The sequence below is a fragment of the Cuculus canorus genome, chromosome 17 (genome assembly GCF_017976375.1).
Source record: "Cuculus canorus isolate bCucCan1 chromosome 17, bCucCan1.pri, whole genome shotgun sequence".
In the NCBI taxonomy this organism is placed as follows: Eukaryota; Metazoa; Chordata; class Aves; order Cuculiformes; family Cuculidae; genus Cuculus; species Cuculus canorus.
The window spans coordinates 5889506-5917217 of NC_071417.1; the positions used below are offsets into that span (position 1 = coordinate 5889506).

A 27712-nucleotide genomic window follows, 5' to 3' on the forward strand; every position below is an offset into this window, starting at 1 on the left:
GGGGAGGAGCCAGCTGTGGAGGAGGGGTCAATGGAAAGTGAGGTCAACGAGAGGGCGGAGCCAGAGGAGATCGGGGCCAAAGGAGAAGTGAATGCTCTGAGGGGGCGGGGCCAGCGAAGGGGGCGGGGCTAGCGCGGCTGGGCGACGGCACGGGGCGGAGTCACATGGGGCGGGGCTAGTGCTGCGGAGCCAGCGAGGGGGCGGAGCCAGCTATGGAGGCGGGGGCAGTGGGGAAACGAGGTCAGCAGGGGGCGGAGCCAAAGGGATTATGAGAGCTCGGGGGGGCGGGGCCAGCGGGAGAGGGGACGGTGGGGGCGGGGCCAGCATAGACGGCGGGGCCAGGGCGGCTGGGCGAGGGCGCAAGGGCGGTGGAGCTGGCGCTGCGGGGTGGGGCCAACGAGAGGAGGGGCCAGCGAGGGGGCGGGGAAATGGAGATCTGTGTACCCTGAGGGGGCGTGGCCAATGTGGGGCGGAGCCAATCAGGTGGCGGAGCGAGCTATGGAGGGGGCGAGCAGGAACATAAGATCAGCGAGGGGGCGGGGCCAACAAGGGGACGGAGCCAGAAAGGTGGAGGGGCCAATGGGAAGGTGAGGGTCTGAGGGGGCGGGGCCAATGGAGGGAGCGGGGCTAGTGGTGCTGGGCGAGGACACGGGGCGGGGCCGGCGCGGCGGGGCGGAGCCAGCAAGGGGGCGGAGCCAGCGGGGAAGTGAGGCCAACGAGGATGTGGGGTCAATGAGGGGGCGGTGCAGCTAATGAGGGGGCGGGGTCAATGGGGGCGGTGCTAATGGAGATATGCGTCTCTGAGAGGGCGGGGCCAGTGGGAGCGGGGCCAGCGAGAGGCGTGTCCATCTATGGGGCGTGGCCTCCCGCTCCCGGCCCCTCCCTGGCTCCCACCGCCCGGCCAACTTTAACGCCCCCCCTCGCTCCTGGCGGCCCGCGCGCGGTCCCGAGCTTGGAGCGGCCCCGTCTCCGCCTATGAGGGAGCTGCGGCGCCGGGCGAGCCATGGACGGCGGCAGAGTGCCGCCCGCCCTGGAGAAGAACGCGGCGGAGCTGACGGTTATGGACGTGTACGACATCGCGTCGGCCGTGGGGCAGGAGTTCGAGCGGGTGATCGACCAGCACGGGTGCGAGGCCATCGCCCGCCTCATGCCTAAGGTGGTGCGGGTGCTGGAGATCCTGGAGGTGCTGGTGAGCCGCAACCACATCAACCCCGAGATGGAGGAGCTGCGCCTGGAGCTTGACCGCCTGCGGCTGGAGAGGATGGACCGCATCGAGAAGGAGCGCAAGCACCAGAAGGTGCGGCCGGGGCTCGGGCCCCCCGGGAGAACCGCCCCCCCTCCCCGGGAGAGCCTCGAGGCCCCCCCGGGAACAAAGAGCGGGGCCGGGGCGCGGGCGGGCCCCGGCGTTGGGGGTCGGTGGTGGTTCTCTTCCGTCCTGGAAGTTTCCTTTCCCCACCCCTTCTCCAGCAGCTGCGTTTGCTTCCCCTCGTGTCTCCTGGTGGGAGGACGGGGCCGGATCCTGCTAGGCCAGGAAAGGTCTGTGCTCTCTCCAGAGCTGGCAATGGTTTGGCTTCATCGGGCAGTGAAGTGGTAGGAGAGGAGCGGAGGAGGGAGGGTCTCAGGGCAGTGTTAGAGCTGAATACCAGGGAAAAGCACTCTCCTGGGTTCCTGCTCCATGCTCTGATGGTAAGGTGTTGTCCCTTGGCTTGGTCTGCAGTGGTCGTGGTGTCCCCTGACCCCGCTCCCATGAAAGCACAAGGTGGAGATCAGTGGTGACATGGCACGAGCTGCTTCCCTTATTGCGCTGGAAGTGGCAGATCTGTTCTTTAAACCATCCCAACACCTGGTTTGAAGAAATGCCACTTCTAGTACCTGGCTGTGCTAAATCATCGCTGCTGCCTCATGCCGCTCACACACACACACACACACATTCAGAATAAAGAGAAGGCAGGGGATTTCTGGAAGAGAGACCTCAAACTTCAAGACTTGTCTTTAATTTAAATAAATTCTAATTTTATGATTTAAAAAGAGGACTTTTGCTTAGCATATGAAAAATCCAGGGTAATTCCGGCAACATTTTGCAGAAGATCTCTCAGGGCAGTGTCTTTGAAAAGGGTTCTATTGGATCTTTAATATATAAAGCCCTAAGTCTCCAGAGTATGAAGAGCGTTGAGAGAATAGATAGGTGTACCAAACCTGTGTCTTTGCTCAGGTCTAACAGATCTAACTCAGAGGTGAATGGGTGGTCTGTTGTGCAGGTTCCATGCTTTGTTTGTTTGGGCCCAGACAAACTAACTACAATCCAGTTAGCTCTTCCTGAGCCCTAGCGGCATGTCACCTCTGGGAAGAACTGCTCTTAAATCCCATCTCTTCACTGTTCACACAGAGACCACTGTATCACCAGTAATTCTTTACCTCAGATATTTACAAAATGCTGCCTGGTGATGTGGACACTGACCTGGGCCCGGTAGCAATGCCAGGTATTGATGTACAAGTTGATGTTCCGTGCAGATGATTCTGAAGTTCAGATAGGTGTTAAAAAGTTTCCTTAACGCGTTGACTGCTTAATGCTTGCCAGATGTCAATTGATCCCCACCAGTTAACCATCTCTACTCTGCCACCTTCTACAGTAGTCAAGAAACGGCTCACAGAGTGTTCAAACTATCAAGCCAAACTTTGGTGGAAATCCGTTTTTACGATACGAGATACACACACTTCTTTAATCAAGGCAATTCCCAGTGCACCAGGTCCCCATGGAACAGTGGTGTCACATCCATCTGTGTTCCAGCATGAGGGTTTGTAAGACTCCCCCACAGGACAGGTCATGGTAAGCAGAAAAAGCCGGAGACTGAGAAATCACTGTGACCCAGAAGCCACCAAAAAACAATCCAGAAAAGCTTTTAGTCATCCTTGCAAGCATCAGTTTGTGAGATTTTAGCACTCAAAATCTTTTGATGTGACTCTGTTTCGCCTATAACCCTGGCTTAGCACCACTTGGATTTTCCTGAGCTGACTGGCCCATGGATCTGCCTTCTGTCTCTGAGGGCTCGGCAGTTAATTTCTGCTCCAATTCATTTGGCTCTTCAGTAGCAATAAATAAGAAAGTTTAATATAGTTGTCTGTTTATAATGTGGCCACACAGAAATCATATGTGTTTAGATAGTTTTGGGGGGGTTGTGTATGTTCTATTTTGTTTTTACAGCTTTTAACCAATGAATGTGCTGTTTTGTTATCTAAACTAGGTCAGCACGTCAGAGTTGTAATATGCAGCATCGCTGTAAATAGTCGAGGTATTTGGCAATATTAAGTATCATTGCAGGTTTGCTTTTTCTCACGATAGTTCAAAGTAAAACGGAGGCGATTTGTGAAATGCTCTTACTAATTGAGTCCATATAGCTTATATGTTACTTATAATCTTTTTTTACTATTTTCTGTGAAACTTTCAGCAAGCGTTATAAGAAGACAGAGATGCAGAAATACGTGTGGAATAAAATAGTATTTGGACTGGGAAGTCAATAGGGCCACGATTTCCCTTTATCAGAGCATGCATTCATAGCAGAAAGCTATCCTTTAATCTCTCAGCAGAGCTTATTTTAGCCTAGAGCTGCGCTTGGCAGGGTTGTTGTCTGAATGTATTTTGTTGTTAGGTAGGAGAGGAGCATGCTGGATGAATGTAAGAGTCAGCAAGTGACTCAGCCTGGCTCCAGTGATTGGCGTGCAGCTTTTTTTTGTTTGAAGCACACACATGAAAATGGAGCAGAGAATGCCCGCCACTGCAGAAGTAGGATTTTTGGCCAAGGCTTTCGGAACAAGGAGATCTCTAAATACAGCTGTTTTTCCTTGAAGACTTTACACTTTTTGTCCTAATTTGACCTTTCAGGGGACTGGCGACAGCTGCTCTTGATGGGCAGTGTCCTGACAAATGGGAGCTGTTGTTTTGATGGGTCTCACTGCCGCTAACGTAGATGCCACTCGAGACATTCCATATAGAACAATTTACATAAGAAGCAGCACAGTTTTGTCTTGCATTTACTGCGTGGACCAGGAGCCTGAGGTTTTCTGCTCTGTCACGGACTCACTGTTTTGTTTCATAACAGAAATCTAGACTACTCTTTCAAAATGAGCAGGACTCACGCTGGCTCCCCTGGCCCACAGGATGTGATTTATTACAATTATAACAGCCTTTCTGGCTGCTTCCTGGGCTGCAGGAGGTAATTCTTGCTCATGTTGGGTTGTCTTGTTTAACGTAGCGGTCCCCTTAATCTGCTCTTCACAGCAAAACTGAGCATAAGGAGTCAACCTCTGGGGAACTTGCATGTCAGAAATGTTTGGATCAGGAATTGTCTCCTCATGTATTTATGTTCGGCATACAGCAAAAGGAGACTTTGATAGTTTGTTTCCTTATGCAGGCATTTGAAAAATGTCTTTTAAGAAATTCAAAGTAGTTTCACTTAATTGTGTCCTGTAAGAATCGTAGTACGATTGTTACTGGTTTCATCTGTCAATAGTTGAGTCAAAGACTCTTTAACATGTTTTAAAAATAAAGATGTGTTGTCCCGGTCTACCCTTTAGGAATTAGAACTGGTGGAGGATGTCTGGAGAGGGGAAGCACAGGACCTTCTTACCCAAATTGCACAGCTGCAGGAGGAGAATAAACAACTGATGACAAACTTGTCTCACAAAGACATTAATTTCACAGAAGAGGAATTTCAGAAGCATGAAGGCAAGTTTTATACTTCAAATTCAGTACTCGCTTTTGTTATAAAAAGCAATACTCTTTTAACTGGATATTCTGGCTCTTTTCCTATAGATTAATGCAGGTCTGGGGTTTTTCGTGGATGGGTAGGTGGATGTTTCACCTGAATAGAAAATGTCATAAAACACAATGACGCTGCATGATAAAAGGTGGAGGCAGGAGGGAAAGAAAAGCCTGAACAACATTTTGTTTAGCTAAGAAGCATCTCTGAAAGTAAAGTGTAGCTTCACTTTTTGATCTATCGTTTTAGTTCACATTTTGAAAAAAACATTCTTAAGTGCTTCTTGTGTTTTCTATTACAAATGGAATAATCCAGAAGTGTTTATTTCAGACCATTATGCACAAAAATAAGTGCAGCTGTTGATCTCTTCAGGATAACTGTTTGAAAAGCAGCAAATTGAGATTTCTTTGAATTATATCAGTCTGCCATATGGAGATTCTCTAGGAGACTATCATGATATTCTTCTGGAATAGGAGGCTGATTTTACTTGTTTTACCTGCCTTCAGGGTTCTCTCACTTGTTTGGGACCAACAGCCGGTAAGTGAAGAGGTTTATCATCCAGGGAGTGGGTGAATTCTGAAGAGCTGAAACAACCAATTTGAGGGCAACTTCTTTCTTGAAGCAGAATGAAGTTCAAGACGTAAAATTCTCACTTGTGAATACAGATAGATTTCACTGCAGCAACTGAAACAATTGCTGCCCTCAGCTCTCACCCACAGCTCTGCAGTAGCTCTTTCCCAAGGGCAAGAGGAGATGAGCAGGTGCACAGTCCGTAGCACTTTGTTTGAGGCTGGTAGAGACCGAGTCCATTTCATAGAATCATCAAATCATAGAATAGTTTGGGTTGGAAGGGACCTTAAAGGTCATCCAGTTCCAACCCCTCTGCCATGGGCAGGGACACGTCCCACTAGATCAGGCTGCCCAAGGCCCTGTCCACCCTGGCCTTGAACACCTCCAAGGGTGGAGCAGCCACAGCTTCTCTGGTCAACCTTGGCCAGGGCCTCACCACTCTCATGGTGAAGAAATTCTTCCTTATGTCTAGTCTAAATCTGCCCCTCTCCAGTTTATAGCCATTCCCCCTCATATTATCACTACAAGCCTTTGTAAACAATCCCTCCCCAGCTTTCTTGTAGGCCCCGTTCAGGTACTGAAAGGCTGCAATAAGGTCTTCCCTCAGCCTTTTCTCCAGGCCGAACAACTCTAACTCTCTCGGCCTGTTCTTGTGCTCCAGCCTTCGGATCGTCTTTGTAGCCCTCCTCTGGACCCATTCCAACAGCTCCATCTCCTTCTTATGTTGAGGATTCCAGAACTAGACACAATACTCCAGATGATGTCTCACAAGAGTGGAATAAAGGAGCAGAATCCCCTCCCTCGCCCTGCTGGCCACGCTTCTTTTGATGCAGCCCAGGATATGACTGGCCTTCTGGGCTGTGAGCACACATTGCCAGCTCATATCGAGCTTCTCTTCAATCAGCACCCCAAGTCCTTCTCTGCAGGGCTGCTCTCAAATACATCTTCCCCTATCCTGTATTGAAACCGCAGATTGCCCCAACCCGCATGCACCTTGCACTTGGCATTGTTGAACCTCATGAGGTTTGCACCGCCCCACTTCTCCAGCTTGTCCAGGTCCTTCTGGATGACATCCTGTCCTTCCAGTGTGGTAACTGCACCACTCAGCTTGGTGTCATCTGCAAACTTGCTGAGGGTACACTCAATCTCACTGTTTATATCATTGATGAAGACATTAAACAGCACCAGTCCCAATACGGACCCCTGAGGGACACCACTTGTCACGGACCTCCATCTAGACTTTGAGCTGTTGACCACTACTCTCTGAATATGACCATCCAGCCTGTTTCTTTTCCACCAAACAGTCCGCCCGTCAAATCTATATCTCTCCAATTTAGAGAGAAGGGTATTGTGGGGTACCGTGTCCAGTGCTTTACAGAAGTCCAGATAGGTCACATCCATTGGTTTTCCTGTGTCCACTGCTGTTGTTACTCCATCATAGAAAGCCACTGGGTTGGTCAGACAGGACTTTTCCCTGGTGAAGCCATGCTGGCTGCCAATAGTCACCTCTCTGCCCTCCATGTCCAAGGACCATGTCCCAGGGGGTCATACCACGTAACTCCTTGAACAGCTGGAAGTCTGCTTTCCTGAAATTCAGGGTCCTGAGTATACTCCTCAGCTGTCCTGTATCCCTCAGGACCTTGAACTCCACCAGCACATGATCACTGCAGCCCAGGCTGCCTCCAGTCCTAAAGTCACTAATAAGCTCACCTGTAATAGTGACCATCAGGTCTGGTACTGCATCCCCTCAGGTCAGAGTCTCTATTAGCTGGACCAAGAAATTATCCTCAATGCACTCCAGGAGTCTCTTGGGTTGACTACAGCTTCCTGTGCTACTTTTCCAGCATATGTAACGGTCGTTGAAGTCCTCGAGTAGGTTGAGAGCTTGCAAGCGTGAAGCCTTCTGTAGCTGGAGGAAGCTGTAGCTCTCTATGAGCCCTGCAAGCTCCTGATACTTTCCTGAGGTTTAAGCTGAGGAGTTGAAAAGCAAAGGCTGTGCAGCTTTGGGAGTGACATAGCCTTGAGCTGAGATGGGGCAGAGAGCTGAGAGTGGCCACAGCATTACTCCAGGAGCAAAACCTGCCTGTGATGATGAGTCTGTCTGCAAGTGGGTGGCTTTCTGAACTGTTTGTACACGGACAGGACGCTGCTGCTTCTTCAAGCCCCAGCTTTGCTTTCACAGTAGGTTCTGATTATCAGTAGAGTCCTGGCTCCCTCAAAGGCTGGCATTCTGTGTAGTGGGCAAAGTCACTGACACTCTGGTTTTCAGACCATGCAGCTGAGCCACGGCAGCTCTCCAGTAAAGCACTAGGAACAAAGCAATATCCTTTTCCAGACAATGAAGGTTGGGATTAAATGGCAGCTTCCTGTAGGTGGATGGAACTCCATCCAACACTGCAGAAGTTGCACTGCTTCCTCCCAGAAGTCAGGTACTGCTCACCTGCCCTGTGGAGGAGTACCATGATGTCTTCAAAAAGTAAAACTGTTTGTACCTCTCAAGATCACCACTTTTTAAAAACAAGCGGAACACTTCCTGTGCAGGATTCGATTAATGACATAGAAGTAGCTCGGTGTCACCCTTATGAACTCCATGCAAAATTTCAGGATGACAGTGGTCCATCATGGACCGTGAAGACTACGATATCGTGTTATAAAGAAACAACTTCCTCTTTGTTTTCTCTCTCTCCTTTTTTTTAGTTTTTTTATTTTTTATTTCCTTCTCCCAGTAGGTATCTAGCTCCCTGCAGCTCATGTGCTATTTAAATATAGCCATACTCTTCACATTCAGCTAGCCAAGCAAATGCCAGACATACTTTTCATGTTATTTTTACTGTGTCTGCCCAAATATAATAACACAAACAAACTCCATAAAGCCATTCAGAGACCAGATTCTGCAATCACTGATGTTCTTTAGCCAAAGTCATCAACTTAATTGAAATCACATTAATTTATAGCAACCCCACTTTTTTTATGACCATGTATTATATCAAACTCAATTGTTTTCTTTTCAGGAAGTTTTGTCATTAATGACTAGGGATAGATTTGTCTCAACTAACTTGTTTGGGTAGTGTCAAAAAGCAGTCATGCTGGGTTTTTTTCAGTCTCCATCATTTGATCAGGTACACGTAGAGTCTATAGAGGAAGGTTTTCAAGCTAAATGCTCTGCTAGCTGGACTAACTTTGCCCGGACTCCAGTCATTGTATCTCAGTGTGATTTAGTATTGTGGTCATGTCTCCCCATAGCGGCCAGCCCCTGGGATTAACAGCTTGCTGCTTGTTCACCAGGCAGTTAAAGGAGTTATTTTTAGCACAGGCAACAGAGGCCAGTGTTTCAGATATACAAGACTTTGAGATTCAATCCTTGCCAATTAATAGTCACATCAGAGTTCACAGAGCCTCCCTTTAGCATAATGGAGATGTTTCTAAGAGGCAGATGAAATCTTATCTAAATAGGAGTGTTTTGCACAGAGGGCATCTGCTGAGAGGCTGAGCGGACCAGGGTTCATGTGAAAGGAGGTGGGAGAATGCAAAACACACAGGAGGGGTTGAAGAGGAGCCTGCAACACTGAATGCTACTGCTTCCAAGATCAAACTGAGCACTACGTGATGTTTCTGACTGATTGGGATATCCTAATAATATTCCACAAGCAAACTTGACCCAATGTGTGTCAAATGGAACCATCAAGCTGCTGTTCCTCTGCAGTGAAGAGAGCTGCTGTCTCAGCCTGGCTGTGGTAGCAGAGACAAGCGGCAGGATGTCACCAGTGGCGTGAACCTCCTGTGCTAGGCTGCTTAAAAACCTACAGTTCCCTTTCAAATAGCAAAGCAAATTTCTGAGTGTTTGGGTAGTGGTGTAGTGCCGCAGGCCCTGACTGGTGCTTTGGCCTGTTGTGACAGAAGTTTGTATAAACAACAGTAAATGGTTAAAAAATGTCCCTAAACATAAACATAAAAGATGCTGGTTTGTTTGGTTTTTTTTTTTAATTTCTTTTCCTTTTTTTTTTTCCTGGCTGCTTTCCTTTCTCTTGCTTGAACAATGCTATGACCACAGCAATCCACAGGAAGCTGCTCATAGGATGTGCTTAGGGAAGCCAGCTGGGTGTGCCGTTTCAGATCTTGCAGATTGTAGACTTGGAATCATTTAGAGATAATTACTTTAAGTTAGGTCACTTAGTGATTTCCCTCACCTCTTCCCCAGTGCCTGAGGAAATGGAAGACTGTTTCACAAACACTTCCCACCTTTTCTTTCCTCTTCTCTTGAAATGAAAGTGATAATGTAGTGACACAATTGAAGTCTTTTACATTCACTGTTAGGGAGAAAAATGAGCACAGTGGGAGGAAGAGCAATCAGCACTGAAATGGTACTTAATACTTTAAATAGCAGCTGCTATATAGAGATCTCAAAGCATCTCACAAGTGCTAATGAACATAGCTGCACTCACTATTGCTAGCTCCTACTGGGGTGAAATCTCCAGTCTAAAGTTTCACTGCGGTCTCTCTGTACTCCAAGGCAAAGGTCTGGATTTTTTTTGTTTTAAAATACAGCTGATGTTTTAGGTCACAGCCCTGAGACTGCCTGCAGGGGGTGCATCCAGGAACCTGGCGTGAGATTTGTGGGTGCAGTGGTGTGTGAGACCTGTGTTGCAATAGAAAAGTGTGGATCATTTACAAGAGATAAGTAGCAGTATGTGTCAGTGTCTGCTTCTCCTTCCTGGTGGATATGAGCTGTTACTACGGTGAAGAATTGAAATTATCCTATGAAGAACTAGAACATAGAACAGAGAGATAATGAGGACCAGGGGCCGAAGCACACAAACTTACCACAGAATTAAAATAAGAAGAGAACGTAATACTAGAATGAAAACACTGTGTCGCTCAGCTCTTTTCTGAGGTTTGACAGAAACAAGTCCTCTGAACCAAATTCCCGGCCAGCCATGATCACCAGTCCTGTTGCCAGCAGAGGGGTGACCCGTTCTCTGCTGTACCATTGGATACGTGTGATGTGTATCCAGCATATTCTTGATGAGTGATGTGGAACTGCTTTAATGTATGAAAAAGGAGGTGGCTTTCCAGCGACCCCAGCGGGGTGAGTGAATTATCACCACTTGCAGTCTGTAAATGGAGGAAGCTGAGGACCCACGTAACTGAGTACTTTGCCAGAGGTAATAGAATAAAGCTGTAGGCCCTGAAATTGAGCTCCTGCTTGGACTGGACTTTGGCCAGAGCAGCCACACACTGCCCCAGTCCCAGTCTTTCATCTTCAAGCCATCCTATGGGATGTCACGCAACATGATGTGATGTGACAGTTTAGGACCATCAAACTACGTGTCTGTGTGCAGATATCAGGAACAGTTAGTGTAGTAGATTTGTCATCTCACCGAGCTAAATCATCTAGTCTGTATTTGCTCTGAAGAACCTATCACTGCAGTACTAGGAGTTCTTGATTATTTCTCTAATGGCAAATAGTTGAAGAATGCTTCCTGGTTTCTGATTGATGACATTTCCTAATGATTCATTAGTCAGATTTCAGATTAATCTAATCCTTTGTTTACACAGGATCAATGTTGGATTCTTGGCAATGTTCCAAACATTTTTCACAAGTAAAATGCCATGTAGGTTTTTTGTCTGAAGTGCAGTTATTCTAAATGTGAAATGTCAAACAATAAGATGGGGAGGAGGTTGCAAAACATCAGGAGAAAATACGTGACTGTAATTCTGATTAATTTTCTGTTCTAGATCTAGGGTGGAGGTACCTTGTGAAGGTCCTGCTTCACCTCCCTTTCACCCAGCACAGAACTGGGTTTCAGCATAGAATCATTCTAGCCCTGTGCACCTCAGCTGGCTTGGATCTAGGCGCAATCCGCAATCGTGACTTCTTGTTTAGATCATGCTGAGGATCCAGAGCATCTTCTTTACAATTTTCACAGGGTCTTGGCTAGCTGGTTTTGCAGATTATCACACAGATAACCAAGCTCCGTGGGACACAGTGCAAACACTGATGTAGAACTACCACTGAGGCAGCAAGGTGTATCAGTGTCCCTCTACTGTTATAAGGAGTTTCTGTGCTATGGCTTTATGGAGTGGTTTGTGTCATCTCTGTTCCCTGTTAGCCTTGGAGTAATCTGTAAAGCAACTTCCAACAGCTTCTCTGTAATTTTACTAGCCTGCACCTTCACCTTCCAGTCTTTACTTGATTATTACTTACTGTTCTTGTTCTCAGTCTCAGCAGTTCCTGATTGTCCTTAGTTTGTTTTCTGTGTTCTTTTTTTAACCAGGAATGTCAGAGAGAGAGCGGCAAGTTATGAAGAAGCTGAAGGAAGTGGTAGATAAACAGAGGGATGAAATCAGAGCAAAGGACCGGGAACTTGGACTTAAAAATGAGGATGTAGAGGCTGTAAGTGGCTCTTTATCATCCTGTTTCTCTTCTTTCTCACCCATACTTCCATAGCCTGGTTTCAGGTTTTAAGTTAATGTAGAATTTGTAAGCAATGCCAGGTCATTAGTCCAGAAACTGAAGCACCTGGCCTAACTGTGGAGTGTCCACAAGTATTAGGCAGTCTTCAGTGCAGACGTGCATCCTCTGCTATGTTCAGAAGGACCAGGCACACTTGAAATGTGACTGGAATCCAGTGTAACAAGAGAGGAAGATGGAGAGGTTGTTTTGTTTGTCTCCTTAAAGACCTGGTACCTCTCCCCTTTCATGGGAACAGGATGGGTAACTTGCTCTGGCTTCTTGAGCCTCTGTGTGTTGGCAGTGCAAACCTCCTCAGCATGCCCTGCCTCACCCCACCCCCAGCTCCCTGCTGTGGCCCAGTGGGCTGTTGTGTATTTTACTCACACGCTCTGCAGTTTGGCAGCAGGGACTTCAATGCGCTCCTGCTCCAGGGATGCAGGGTAGTTTACCCCTGTGCCCAGGAAGGGGCCAGAGCCCAGCTCAGGTCACTTTTGCCAACAGTGAACAGAAGGTCACTGAGAGGATGAGTGCAAGAGATCCAGGTTTAGTCTTAGATGAGTCACAGACTCCACTGTGACTCTGGGAATCAGATGATGTCTTGGTTCTTTCGGAGTCAGGAGGAATGACCTCCTTACCCATATTTTGCTTCCCATACTCATGCTGCCTCATCTTCTTAGGCCATGGGACTTTTCTAGTGCTAGTGAGGGCCCAACCTAGATGATCTCTGCTTTCCCTGAGTGCCTCTGGCAGATGCCACAGCCTTTCAAGTTGGTGCTGTCCATACAGTGCCCAGCAGGACACATCCTCCCTTATGAGAGAGCCTAAGAGCTCCGGGTGAAGTACTTATCATATAAATTGAATAATAAAGATTCCTCTGTCTTGTCTTTCTCTCTTCTACTCTGGGTTAAGATTTGATCCAGAATCCCATAAGCCACTCTGTCCTTGAACTTTGCTTTTTTGAAACATAATATCAGGAGTGAGGGATTTGCTTTTAGCTGGAGAATTCCTTGTGGTAGGGGAGACATGCTGCTTTACTCTAGAAACCAATTAAAATCTGGTGACTGCAACAGTAGTAGATAATTAGACATTAAAACAACTAATTGGGGGGTGAGGGAGGGGGATAATTTTCCAGATTAAATTCAACGGGAACCCACTACTTTTTCTTTATCATGGTGTTTTGGGACTTGGCCATCATGGCAGAATGGATGCTGATCTACTGTGTCAATGTTTTGCAGCTTCAGCAGCAGCAGAACAGGTTAATGAAGATTAACCATGACCTGCGGCACCGGATCACTGTGGTGGAGGCTCAGGGGAAGGCGCTGATTGAGCAGAAGGTGGAGTTAGAAGCATACCTGCAAACCAAGGAGCAGGAGATGGGCAACCTGCGAGCAGAGCTGGGGAAACTGAGAGAAAAACTGCAGGGTGAGGACAGCCAAGATGGGGAGGAAGTAAAGGTAAGAGGCATTTTAAGTCAATTATTAAACAGCCTTTCCAAAAGCTTTGGACTTCATGCCAAGTACCTCTTGTTTTGATAAATGTGATTGATATATAGCAGAGGCAATGGTGGGACTTGAGGACAGCATCTCATGTTCAAATATGACTTATAGAAAGCAACATCACTCATAGCACTGTGACAGGAAAGGCCCTGTAAGGATGAATGATGACTCAGTGGAACAGACCCCTTCTTAAAGGAAGGAATCAGTCACACAGAAAGCGGAGTGGCAGCAGAAGTTCACAGTGGGCGTTAGAAAACAGCTCTCCCCTAAAACCTGGCTACCCATCCTGTCTCCTAGCAAGTGTAACCTATGGGTCATGCACTAGGCTGTAGAATTTGCCAGATACAAGAACAAATCACAGCTTCAAAAGAGTGTGTGCTGCTAAGAACATGGAGAGGCAATACAAGTTCTGTGGAGTTTGTATTGGAGGCACGTGGTGTTTTGGTGTTGCTGTATTAGTATGTTTGGATTAATTTTGTTTGTATAGATCAGCCCCGTCCCCTAAAGGAAATCAAACTGATCCCTTAACGGTCTGCCTCTTCCAAAAGATAAATGGCTGACAAGTATTTAAAGCCCTGCTGAGTATGCAAATATGCAAGTCCTAAGGTGTCCCAACTGTGCAATGCACTGTGATGGTGATGGCACATGAACCACAGTAGGAAATAAACTGTGTCAGAGGGGGTTCCAGAGGCAACAGAACCCCCAGCTCCTCATCCTCGCAGTGCTTATGGTGCTTTTGATCTGTCAGGACTAAGCTGATCTTTACTACCAAATCAACGTATGAATATTTGAAGGCATCTTTTAGAGGAACCAGCTTTGGCCTTATTTCTGCTTTTGATACTGATTAGAATTTGTGCATTGTGATGTTCCTAGCACAAGTGTTCAAGAAAAGCAAATGTTACTGCTTGCATGCTCAGTACTTGCAGGAACAGGCAAAGTGATAATCTGCAAATTGAGCTGAGAACGGAGCAGTAGGAACGCCAGCTTGAGGGGAGCTTCCCGAGAAAAAGATGGAGCTCTGATCTCTTGCATCCCTTTGTCCTCTTCCTGGTTCGTGTTATTTTTCTTTGTGCTACTTCTGTCTTACTAAAGCAAACATGCTGTGTTTCCCTTTCCTAATAAGCCCTTAGAAGACTACAAAATAGAAGAAGGGATATTGTGATTTGAAAGGCCTTAGAGGGGCACTGTGACGTGGAGCTGTTTGGCTGGATGTGTCAGTAGAAGCTCCAGTACCAAGTGACATTGTAAACGCCTGTAGGTTACATCAGGGAGTGAAACATCCAATTCACTTGTAGCAGGCAGGAATATACATCAAGAAACAGAGGCAAAGGCTGATGGGGTACCGAGGTACCCCCTGGAGTGTGACAGCCAGTGCTGTGTTAACATGTCACTGCTGAATGGGGTGAGCACTGTATTAATAATGAAAAGAATGTTTTCATTGCTGTTAATTCAGCCAGGACCCCCAGCTTTGAAAACGGGGCTGTGGAGCTTAGGTCTGGAGCCAGTGGGAGTGAAAGTGTCTTCAGTCTCTGGAGAGAAAGGACACATTCTTTACCTCTCTCTAACTCATCAGTTCTGTGGCAATGACGCCTCTTCTAATTAGAGCCATTCCCCGCTCGCTCTGCCAGGATGACGGTTAGACAGGAATTGCAGTGGCAAGCAGAAAGCTAGAATAGCTGCATGCTCTGGAATGGACATCGCTTGTTGGCTTCAGGCAAAAATGTTTCTGTTGACTACAGACTGCTCAGTCTTTACTGAGTTGAGCAGAACCTAGCAAAACCAGCTTGTTTGGGCAAAAGTATGGGGCATGTATACAACCAAAAAAGAGGCATCGGCTCAGATTCTAATCTAGAGAGGTGAAGAAGTGGAAAATTGTTTGGGTAATTTCCTTTGAACCTCTTGTTAGGTTGCATCAATCTTTATTGTAGGCTGTGTAAACAAATGCATTTGAATGAACAGGGTGGATCCCAATAAGTGGACAAGCAAGCATTGCTCTGCTGCTTTGTCTTTGCAGGACAAGGACTGCAGTCCCTGCTGTAGGAATTGATACTGCACCAACCTTAGCCCAGCCAAGTTTAACCTGAAATCAAATATGAATAGGTAGCAAAACTGTGTCACAAATGTATAAGCTCTAAAGAGGGAAGGATCAGGCTTACAAAAAATGGACTCTGTTTAAGAATTTCGGTACTTAGCTCCTCAGATTCCAGGTTGTATCCCAGCAAGGCATCAGTGCAATGCAGGAGCTCTGCGACTCTGATCTCTGCATCCTCCTGGAAGGACGGGTGGCTGACCCGGCTGCTGTCATCTCTGATTTCATGTGCTGGACTCCAGTCAGTCCTTGCAAAAAGCATCACATTTCAAATGTACTTTGCTGGAACAGCGTGCCCTGCTTACGTTGTCAGAAATCCTGCAGACCTCTAAAGGCTTCTAGCTGCTTTTCAGCATCTTGATTCTAAGTGCCCTTCCCAGAAGCTTTTGATTTCTCGTGGACTGGTCCTGAGCAGCCACTGAGTGGAACAACAGCAGAGGACCTGAACGATGGTCTGTGAGCTGTGTTTGTACAGACTACATTGTCAGAAGTAGTTGGGGCCAAATAGTTGTGTGCAAGTGCTGGGTGACTGGAAGCAACCCTGCAGGCCTGGGAATCCAACCATGTTCCCACACTGCAAGTGCTGGCTTGTTGGGAGCCACAGAAACTGGGTGGGGAGAGAGAAAATTCCTCCAGGAAAATTCCTTCCAGTGAACTCATCTTTGAGGAAATAAAGAGGCAGGGATATGCACGTGTAAATGCCTTATCTCATCTGCAGTTTTCTTCCTCTTTGCAGCTAGATCTTGGTGCTAACACCAATCCTGCTTTTTTAATAAAGGCATTAAGGAGATATAAATTTAAATCTCCACTTAATATATTTACATCCAAAGGAGGTTTCTCTTTGTGGGAGGAGCCGGAAGGAACTCTCATGGTCTTTGCTATGCAGTGTTTTCAGTGTTTATGTGGAAGGCTGATGTTTGATTTACCACATTTGTTAAAAGTATGAATTCCTTAAACTGACTTGCTTATCAGAATTTGAACTATACATTTCCCATGAACCTTCTGGCAGTCTGGATTCTGCAGGAATTTCTGCACAAGAAAACTTCTCACCTCTGAGGTCGCTCAGGTTGGACCCTGTTTTCAGGCCTGCTAGAAACAATTGGTGTTTGTTTGCTTTCCCAAACATGTAATGCTATGAAAGACTGCTGAGCACAAGGCTATGGCTGTAGGTCACAACACTTAGGTCTTCCTTGTTTGCAAGCTTCCCCCAAACACCAGGTGAAGAGAGGTAAAATAGAGCTCAGGTCTCTCAGAGCCTGCCTGGTCTCACCAGCCTGTGCATAGGACAGAGCAACGGGATCACATCACTGAGCTGTTCTTGCTGACGGTCTGTAACATGAAAAACAAATTCCTTCTACATTTTTGTCCTCTTCAAACTGCTGTGTTTCTCTTAAAAGAGGACTTAATAGTGCTGAATGAAGGCGTTGGGAACTAGACTGATAAATACCTTAGACTTCTCAGATGTGCACTCACATGGTAAATTTAAAGCCCATGTTTCACTTCCTAGGCAGAACCAAACAATGATGACTGCCTCTCAGAGTCAGATAAGATGTCAATGGACTTAAAAGATCCGAATCGTCCAAGATTCACCTTGCAGGAACTCCGAGATGTCCTTCATGAAAGAAATGAACTGAAATCTAAAGTGTTTTTACTTCAAGAGGAGCTTTTGTATTACAAAAGGTAGGTTAGATTGCCTCTCCTGTTGTGTGCCGTACACAGAGAAGCTGTGAAAAACAGGACATTGCTTAGAAACAATAAACATAGTCTTGAAGTATCCAGCAAGTTTTTAGTTTGGCAAAGACTTAAAGTAGAGATAGCAAGCATGTGGCTTTAGTTTGAATCTGGTTCCTCAAAATCAGGAAAAACTATGTCCTTCCCTAACTCCCAAGTTTCTCCAGAATCTTAGAAATATTATAAACATTTAGTAGTTTTGAACTTGAAACATGAGGATGAGAGGGGATCTAAAATGAAAATTCCAGACCTTTTATTCAATGCATTCCTCTTCTTCCTCGTCCAAATGGGAAGAAAATATTGAAAGGAGACCCAGTTCCAAGTGCTGTTCCTTTGTCAACAGAAAAATCTCCTAGTGGTTTCAGTGAGCTTTGGACAGATTTTTTTTTGCATTTCTTCATCAACAGTACTACGTTAGATTGCATTTTAGAACTGAAAGTGCTGCCATGGCTCGGGAGGGGAACATTAATTATACTTTCTTTCAAGTGAGGAAACAGAAGAAGACACTAGATCCCCTCAACCTCCACCTATAATTCAACCAAAACCCTCAACTCAGCCTGAATCTGGAATCAAACGACTGTAAGTAGCATATTTTCTAAGGATACTGGATATAGCCTACAAATACTAAGTTTGTTACGGGTGGGACAATTTTAAAGAATTTAAAAGTTAAGTACATCCCTAATGCATTTGTGAGAGACATTGGAGGAGCATTTGACAGGTGTCATGACACAGCAGTTGGCTTTGAGCAAAACTTTGCCTGGTTCCAGGGTCATCTAGTCTCAGATCATTTCCTGCAGGATCTTATGCTCCCTCTGTGCAGAGACCAGCAGGGAGTCCAACAGCACTCCATGTGCTCTTGTTGATGGGCCAGACTGGTGTGCGCAAGAAGCCCACTCTGGTTCTCATGTTTCCTATTCAGGCGAACCAAAAGAGTGTGTTTTTCAGTGTTTTATTACAGCCTGTATGTGCAGTTGAGGTCTTAAACACAGACACCTGATCTTCCTAGAGAATTTTCTTGTTTGGACCACACAGTCATACTCCGGAGGGAGGTGCTAGTAATTCAGAGCAGCACTCAGCCTGTCCTGTGTGTGCAAAACTTCAGTAACAATGCTCCCGTTCAAGTTCAAGACCCAGTTACTCAACACACAGATCCTAAGTTGGTGGATTGTCAGCAGCCACTGGCCCCCCAGGCACATTTGCAAAACCATAAAGAGCGTTGTTCATGAGTAAGACCAGTTTCAGACCTGTAGCAGCTCGGCGTGCGGAGCAAGGTTTGCCCATAACCTCGTCATGTTGACCTGAGCTTTTGGCCCCCGACTTGCACAATGTGTGTAGCACAAAACCCTTTTCTTTGCTTAACAAATTCACTGGAGAGGATGCTAGAGCTTTCTTGGCTATAAGGAGCCCCACCTTCTTCTGGTGAAGTAGTTCATATTGCTGTCTGAAACCCAAGCTTACTGTCGGAGGTGTGTGTTTACTGGTACACCATTTAATTATAAACCACAGCATTAGCCAATCCATTTGTCTGTTGAAACTCCCTTTTTGCACATTCATTTATTCCAAATTGTGTCCTATAACCATATAGCAAGTCTTTGGATTTTTGTCATTCTGGAAGCTTTATTTTTTAACTGCATAAATTATTTTGGAAGAGTCATTTGTTTCCACATAAAAAGCCGTCCCACATGTCCACAACCTTCAGTCCTTGTTTAATCATAGCAGCAGCCCTATGAGAGAAAGCTCCATGGGAAGATCCATGGGATCCAAAACACCATAAAGTCAGGAGGGCAATTTTGATTATTTTCAGTAGACTCCAGTTCTGTCCATGCTGCTCTGTTTGCTGAGAGAACCCTTCCTCTCACATGACTAGAAAACACACTTGGAGCTTGAACTTAAGTTTTCATTCAGTAACTGTGATGGTAATAATACTCTGTCTCACAAGATCTTTTCTTTTAAATTTATTGTAGTACTTTTTACAGCTTCTCCTGTTGGAGGGGATGGCTGGTTTCAGCTTACGCAGTTTGTGTTGAATGCACTTTTCCATGCTTGATTTATGAAGCAAATGCAACATAGAAATGTAAACAGACATTGTAAGACAGAGCACATGCTGACACGGTATTGGCTTTGACTCTGCCTTCTGCACACGCGCGTAAGCAACGCAGGGAGCCATGGCAGGAGCCACAAAAGTGTTTTCAATTGGTTATCTCGTTGCCTTCTCCCTTTCGGTTAATTTCTTAGGGAAAGTCTGTTGGGCACTAGACCACTCAGTCAATGCGCATTTTCAAACACCTGTCTAATGCTTCTGTTTCTCAGATTCTGCATTAAATTCATGTAACTAAAACTGCACACGATAAAACAAAATCATGGTTTGGCCCATTTTGGAAGAGGCAAGAGTATTCTTCTGCCAAACAATGGAAGCACGTATTGAACCTGCTGTTCAGATGAAATTACTTCCTTTAGCTGTCATTCTGTCCCCAGGTTTCTTTCTGTTCTCTCTTCATTTAGCCATCATATTAAAAAAAGGAAGATAAAACTATCTACTTAAGTAACCCGAAGGATGGTAATAATTTTCAGGTTTGGCTTATTCTTGCAGCCTGTCTAGATAGGATTTGTCTGGTGTGGCTTTATTTTCTTTCCCCTCCTCTGTGGTGGTGTCAACAGTGTACTTGTGGATGGGTTTTAAAAGGACAGGAAATTTCACTGCTGAAAAAACAAAGAACCCGAATGCGGCATCTGCTCTGCCCTGTTGTAACACCCTATCTGCAGCCCTGCCCGCTGCGAGCTGTTTGCAGAGCCCCCTCTCGCTCTCCCGGGCAGGATGCGGTCAGCACCTTGCTGTTTGGCCACCTGGGTAGCACAGAGGCGCATACGCTCTCCATACCTGTGACATGAGAAAAACTCATGTCACATTAGAAAAATGCTGACATCTACATTCAGGACGCCTTTGCAAATGACAGCAGGGTTGCTTTCCCCTCTGTTTTCAGACTTTTCCTCCTGATTAAACAAAAAGCTAAAGTACAAAAGTAGGAGACACTGCCACTGGCCTCTCAAGAGAAGTTTTATGCTTGCCTGTGTAATGGGCTCTTGACCATCTCAAGGTATGAGACAGAGGTATATGCAGCCTCTGCCATCTAAGATGTGCTGAGGTAGTTCTATGCTCCATCCCCATAAAGAAAGGAAAGCAGAAGTTACAGAAATCAACACTTTTCACCCCCAGGATTTGCACTTTTGAGGCGAACTCTGAGTTCTGATCTCAGACTGATTTGATTTCTACATTGTCTCCACCACAGCACATGTCAGAGTTTTGATGAAATGGTGTAAGCAGGGGCCTTCCCTGAGGAGGAAAAGCACAGGGATTAAAAATGCTCCCTGTTTTGAGCAGAAAACGCCCTTTTGTTTCCTTTTTAAGCATACGTGCTTGTTTGTCACTGATGTAATGCCTGAAACAGCCATAAATTTTCTTCCTATTCTTGCAGTCTACAAAAGCTGATGTGTTTGTCTCGTTTCTGCAGCTCCGAGACTGTGCCACAATGCATAGAAAGAGAAGTCCTAGCCTCTGCTAATGATAATGTTTGCTTGTTCGTTTGCATATTTAATCTAAGAATAGCCGTTAGAGTGACTGCATTGGGGAGAGCTGCGGTTGGTCACAAGTGAAATGTTTCTCGTGATTTCAACTTAATCTTTAATTGACATTAGTCCACAGTTCAAAAAAATATTTGGCACAAGGGAGAACCTGTGAGGAGAATCCTTAGAAAAACAGAGGGTGTTCCAGGTATGGCTGGAGGTGTGTCAGCAGGTTTGTGTGGGGCTGTCTGGGTGCAGAGCACCCCCCTGGCGTGCTCTCCCAGCCTCTGCGCTGCATGAGTTGTATAATGCAGAGTGAAAGTGCTGAACTCTGACAAAGAAACAGTCTTGCTGCTGCTGGCCAGCTGGAAAGCATTTCTGCTAGAGGAGTTGCAAGGTTTCAATTAAGTATTTAGCTGCCTGCAGTTGGCATCTTTCTGCATGTGAAGCAACGCAGGTTCTTTGGGAACAGACACACAAGCCCTTTAACCAAGTAGCCTGCATAGGAGGTTATTTCAAGATTTCACCTGCAAACTCTTTTTTAACTTAAAATTATCAGTTGTAACATTTGTAGAATCTTTAACTGTGATGCTGGTCCTGTCTAACCCTGTTTTCCATGCAAATACCCAGTAGTCACAGCAGAGTCCTGTTCTGTATTTCTTAACATACACCTTCATCCCTCATTTCATGATGTATGTGCCTGTTTGTCTCTTGGGAAGAAAAATGTGCACTCTGCTCTGCATTGCTAGAGGTGGTGATACCTTGATGAAATCCAACCCAGGCTGCAGGCTGCCTCACAACAGAAAAGTGGTATCTTTTAGAAATTCAAAAGCAATTCAAACTGTTACAATGCTGCTTTTTCTAAGTAAGAGTTTTTCACTGAGGAGAGCTGTCTTGGGTGATGCAGATCCACCTCTCCCTGTAACATGTCCTGCGTGGTACTTCAGAGTAACCCTGTGTATCATGTTTGCCTCTTTTCTTCTTAATGGAATGCTTTTTCTTTCCCTTGCTGTAGTCTTATCTCTTCTGTGTCTGTACTTTCCTGACCAGGATCTTTACAGCCATAATGCCCATGGTAGCAGCTGGATTGATTCCAGACGATCCCACATTGCAGCCAATAAGAAGACTTGTGTCCCTTGTAGGATTTTTTTTTTAAATGTTTGGTACCGTGGTTTCCTTTTGCATGATCCGGCATTAACATGCACTGCTGGTTGCATTCTCATTGGCTGCCTGTGGGATCACAGAAGAAAAAATGCCAATCAGAATGACCAGTCAGTACGCAGCTCATCGCAGTCCTCCATGCTCATCCTCAAGCACTGACATTTTATCACGTTTTGCCTTAATGTACCATGCTAAACCGATGGTTATTCCATAAGAAATCGTTGCAATGTGCAGTTTTAACCAGCATCTGTTAATTTTGCTCACTAAGTGTGCCTATACACAATTTACACTGGTGCTTTTTAAGAAACCCATTCTAATGACTTGTTACAACTCAGTTGAAATGGCTCAGAACGTAATGGCTGATATCTACATTAATTTCCAGTGTGGATTATAGGCTATTGTTTCCATATCTTTCTATCTATGCACTGTATATTTTGTCTCTAATTATGTATTTTGGAATAGTGTATACACTCTCAGTAATCAATTCTGTCATCCTATTCTTGGCTGTCCCTGAGAGACGTGCTGATCATTGTTAATGCAAAGTCTCAGAACTGCTGCTTTAGCGATCTTCATATTTGCAGCAGCAAAACCGTAATGAATTCCCTTCCTCTCCACACAGACATGCTTTTTCCAGACATGAGCTTTTTCTAGGCATAATAACAATTTTCATTGTTTCAGAAGGAATTTAAAAGCCTAACCCTTCTGCTTCTTGTAGAGATTTTATGAACATATTTTTCTCTCGCTTCAATTCATGGTAAAATGAAAAATTACTGAACTGTGACTATTGAAACTTATTGCATAAGTACAGCCCTGCTTTGTCTGGGTTCAGGGTACTAAGCCTGACCGTGCAGGACCCAAAATGCTCCACAGAAAGCCTCAGTGGCCAGATATTTCTTTTATCAGCTGGGATTGGATCTGGCCCTGAAAAGACACAGCATATGTGTGTGAATGTGATGAAGGTGGTAGAAAAGTATGAGGCTAATTAAGCGCAAAAGACTTATTTCACTATTAAGGCTGCACGTTTGAAGCCAGGAAATGCAAAAGTTCAGGTCCTGCTAGCAATGTTAGTTATCTGCCTTTGCACTTGTGTAGCTTTTTATATCCCTTTCTAGTCAGGAAATATTTTTTCTTAATATTGTTGATATTTTTAATAATTACCATCATGCTTACTTGCACATAAGATAGGATATTTTTTCAGGAAAGCTGCCTTTAACCTCACCTGACACTCAAGAACAGCCTTCTGTGTGACCAGAGACAGCGAAAGCAGAGCTCCCGGGTCTGCACAGGGCGGCTCGGTTGGTTGGGATCAGGGTGCTGAGGGGAGACTGAAAGGAGCAGCGGTGGAGGCAGAATGGTGAGGACAGTGGGGCATGGACACAGGGCCAGGCTTGTGCCCTGACAAACATTCCATCACCTACTAAAGCTGAGTTTATATTTGCATAGCCTCTTACTGTAGAAGCATTTAGCAATCCCTGTCCTGGGGCAGAACTGCATTATACTCGGTGCTGTGCAAGCAAAACGATATTTACCTCCTAAAGCACCATTACACCCCAAAGGGTGAGGAGCCAACTCAAACCTTTGTAGCTGGAACCACAACTTTTGCATTTCTCAGCAGACCTAAACACAGCACTAACACCTCCTCTACTGAACTCATGATGGACATTAAATCCAACTAATCGAGTAATTTCATCCTATACAAATAAAACAATACTAAGGAGTTTTCCAACTGTATTTTTTTTGTTCTGCTGTCAGCTGGCAGTTTATTGTTGTATTAAATGGCTGTTGGTTCATGTACGTCATTCTCTTAGAGCACTCAAAGCGTGTGACAGGAAATGACGTGCACACTTGCGTGCATCGCTTTGGAGCTTGCAAACTCCTGTGCACATGCATGCATTTACTTATTTTTGCAGGAATCAAGTCTATGTATCAAAATCTGTACATTTGGAAAAAATGTGGAGGCTTGTTTTCATATGAACTTCCCTGCTGACACCCTTAAAAACATTTTCTATTTCTGCTCTATGGTAAATTATATATTTACTACCAAAGATACCACTTTACTTATGCCAAGAAACTAAGCTGTACCGTGGCGCTGCTTTATCTCAGGGCTGGGGAAGGGGATATACATCTAAAATGATACCTGCACCTCGTAGAGTCAACAGCATTTAGAGCTTATTTGAAGCTTCCATAGCCAAAGCGCTTGAGATTGCAATGACTTCATTGCTAATAACATTTTGACATGTGCTCCCATCAGGCTTCACTGCCTTGATTTTTGCAGATGTTTTGTTGTGCTGTGCATCGTACTGGGTGTTTGAAGTGTTTTCAAGATGGCAAACGGTTGTCTTTCTTTTCCCTCCCTTCCTGGAAGGTTTAGTTTCTTCTCTCGTGATAAGAAACGTATGCAGGCATCACAGAAAAATGTCCACTTCCAGGATACTTTTGGAGAATGGTCAAATTCACATAAAGATTACGCCTACACTGAACATGGACAAGAAGCCCTGCAGCACCTGTGACTAAAACCTTGAGGCATTCAGTTTACCGCAGTAGATCTTGACAGTCCAGTCACAAGAAGCTTCTGTAAACAAATCAGGCAGCTCATCACTGTTATTTGCCTTGCACACCTCAGTGGCTGTGTTTGAGACGTGCTCTTCGAAAGGGATCCCTCGCTGTTTACTTGGTGACTGCTGAAAACAGAATCCAAGCTTTGTAGTAACAGTAGCCGATACCCTGGGACATCGAAGCTTCTAGATGACTTGTTTTGTGCTGAATAACAAGTCTACGGTCTTGTTCACGCATTAACTACAGTAACACAAGCTTCTTTAAACCAAAAAAAAAAAGGACCTGTGCCATTATTAGAAGTTTGTTTGCAGTGTACAGTATGTAGTGGCAAAGACTCCTTTACCCTGTTTGTAACACTATTGGTTGTTTGCTTTTTACTTCTGTAAGGATTTTTACAGGAGGGGTGTGCCAGCTGGACAGTTCTGCGGCAGTTTCTAGCAGTGCTGTGTCCTGTCGAGGCCAGCTGGCCTTTTGCAGAGTAACCCCTTGGAGATCCACCCGATGCAAACTGATAAACTGGAGTAGCCTCGAGAGGGAGAGTGAATGTACATTTACCTTGCTGCTCATAGTGCCTAAAGCGTAAAGAAGCCGAGGTATGAGGTGAGCATGCCTTGAATTTTGCCATGAGTTCTGCAGTATTAATGAAAACAAATGGCTTACAAGGAGGAAGTCCAACACTTTGAATTGTTTCTTTCTTACCAGTTCTTCCCCCTAGAGCAGCAGAGAGCTGCTGTAAAGGAACCAGGTCTCTTTCCCATGGGCAGATGTTTGATGAAGTCACACTCCACTTTTCTGTCTAGATAAGACTGCCTGACCTCCGAGTGGGAGACAGCCTCGCCAAGCTGACAGGGACTATTTTAACTAACTTAGCGAGGAGCCCAACCCAAAACGTTTCCTCTGACAGTCTAAACACTACTTGGGCAGATGCATTCTCTATGTGTGGGCTGCTCCCCTGGTGTTGGCTGATGTTTGATAGCCTGTAGTTACAGGGGCTTAACTTGCCAGCAAGCGCCCAGCCCAGCTGAGCAGCCAGGAGCTGGGATTTGGATCTCCTTTGCACCTGAACTTGTGAGGCCGTTGGATCTGACTGAGGCTGTGCTTAAGAAACCCATCACACTAAAGCCCCATGGAGCGTAACTGTCGCATAGTCGGTTGTCGGTGCACACCCTGTCTCTGCTCCACACTTTCCATGGAGGCACTTAATTGTGTGGGAGAGGACGAGCGCATCAACGGCTCCTCGTGAGGGAGGCGCTGAAGTCCCCTGTGAGCTGGGCTGCGTGCTCGGTGAGCGTGTGCTGGAGCGTGACGCCGCTGCCGTTGGCATGATGAGGCCGTAGGTAACACCTGCACACACAGCATAGGGGGCTGCAATTGCTGCTCGTGCCTCACCCGCACACAGCAGCTACAGCTGCTCTGGAAAGAGCCTCTTCTCAGGAGAGCACTCGGAGCAGGAAACCATGCTCACAGGCGTGGAATGGAGGAGGAGGTCTCAAAGGACTCCCTAGATGAGAGTGAGCCAGAGGGGTGTAGTGCAGCCCAGGCATTTTTAATGCAGGGTGATCCAAGACTGTGGATTCTTTAATATGCTTAGCCTGTCTGTAGGGAAACTGTGCCAGGAAACCATTCCTGGCAACAAGGGGCTGCATTCTGCTCTGCTCCCGACTGTCACTGTGCTGTTTTCAACACAGACCTCCCACGTGCTCTAGGGAGCAAAAGTGTTCCCTGGGCCTCCCTGGTGCCACTGCAGTTTGAGGCAGGGAGGAAACGTGGCCTTTCATGAAAGACATCTGCATTGGAACTGGTGATGGTAGCGTTGGTGTAGCATTGGGCAGATACGCTCTTGCCTGGTTATTTTTAGGAACATAAGTTTTATGCTTACAGAAAGCTGTATTGACAAAACAGCAGCACTTATCCCCTCTTGGGTGAAAACCAGCTCTTAAGTGGCAGTGGCGGGGAGTGTCTTAATTTAATGATAATTGAGTTGCTAAGATCTCGATTTCACTTCTGTATTAGAAAAAAAAAATACACTCCGGTTACATCAGGCAGTTAAGTGGTGAGTGATGCCTGTAGAGTCTTTCCCCAGTGTAGTTTACAGTCATTTAGCACATTCGGAAGATGCAGTGATCAGAAACAATGCAAGACTGCAGCAGATGCACAGCCTGAATAAGCATAATCAGCCGAGAGCCGTGAGCGGGGATAACCGAAACACACAGAGCACACAGGTTTTCCCCTACACCTAAGGAGGTGTTTCACAAAGGACATCTCCTGGCCTTGTGCACATAAAGCTCCTCCCCAGCGCCAGAGCCCAGTGCAGGTCAGCTCTGCAGCCAGTTTCACACCATCACTACACAGTGCCGCCTTCCCCACTCATCTCTGCAGCCCGTTACCTCAAAAATCTAATTAGTTATTCCTGATCCACTAGCATTAACCACTCTGCTCCTCGTTCTCACATCTGAAATGCTGAGTTTATACACTCCAAGTGCCATCGGAAAGGATGGCACGTAGGGAAGAGTATATAAAGATTTGAAGATCTGTCATGTATTGTTTCTCAATATTCCATAAAATCTGCTTTTAGGAAAGGGGCTGGGACGTTACCAGGTGAGGGGTGTAACAATCCTGTCTGCAAAGGGCAGGATCACCGATGGTTTTTGGTTTGTTTTTTTGTTTTTTTTTTTTGTTGGCAGGAAATAATTTTAACAGTTTAATAAATACTTCTGAAAAACAAGTTTTTCTGCAGACTTGTGTCTTTTTTTCTGTTGTAGAAGGTTAATACCATCTCTTCACGGGGATATGGGTCTGTTTTCGTTCACCTGGAAAAGGCTCATACAACATTCTTCATGGAAATAAGCCTCAAACTGGGCAAGGTTTAGGTTAGGGTCATTCAAAGGCTGACAAAAACCCAAAAGAACTTAAAATACATTAGCAAATATTTTGGGATGGCTTATGATTATAAAGAATGCAGCAGAGCCTTTTCTAGAAAACACTGTAAACTTCTCAATGAGAGACGTGTATGCACGTGTGTATTCTGTGTATGCACATCCTGGCTCGGAAAAAGGAGATGCTTTGCCCTCCGTTCTCCCCAGGTCAGCTACAACCAGCAGTAAGCCCAGTGTTCAGAACAAGATTTAAACCCTGTGCTGGCAGGACCTCACTGAGGTGAGAGGTGAAGAGGACAGAGTGGGAGCAGCTGCAGGCACGTTTAACCACACCACCATCCTTCAGTGATGGTCCATGAATGGATCAGGAACGTCAGGCATTTTCTGACCTGCTTCCTGCTCTGCAGTGCACATTCCTCTAATAAAAGGGAATTACATCATCCCATGGTGTAAAAAAGAAA

General features: G+C 45.7%; 1 protein-coding gene across 3 annotated transcripts; it reads left to right on the top strand.

Moving 5' to 3' along the window:
* Positions 1-854: 854 nt before the first annotated feature.
* On the top strand, positions 855-27696 carry RILPL1 (Rab interacting lysosomal protein like 1). 3 transcript variants are annotated; one of them, XM_054082027.1, is made up of 8 exons: positions 855-1297; positions 4573-4723; positions 11603-11721; positions 13017-13235; positions 16874-17046; positions 17584-17676; positions 21709-21796; positions 24185-24327. In XM_054082027.1, the coding sequence occupies exons 1-8, from the start codon at positions 1004-1006 to the stop codon at positions 24188-24190; spliced, it is 1143 nt and encodes a 380-aa protein (XP_053938002.1). In that variant the 5' UTR covers positions 855-1003; the 3' UTR covers positions 24191-24327. The 3 variants fall into 3 exon arrangements, with proteins under 3 accessions (XP_053938002.1, XP_053938003.1, XP_009569587.2); XM_054082028.1 differs by lacking the exon at positions 21709-21796 and adding an exon at positions 20791-20866 and having other exon boundaries at positions 24185-24323; XM_009571292.2 differs by lacking the exon at positions 21709-21796 and having other exon boundaries at positions 857-1297; positions 24185-27696.
* The last annotated feature ends 16 nt before the right edge of the window (positions 27697-27712 follow it).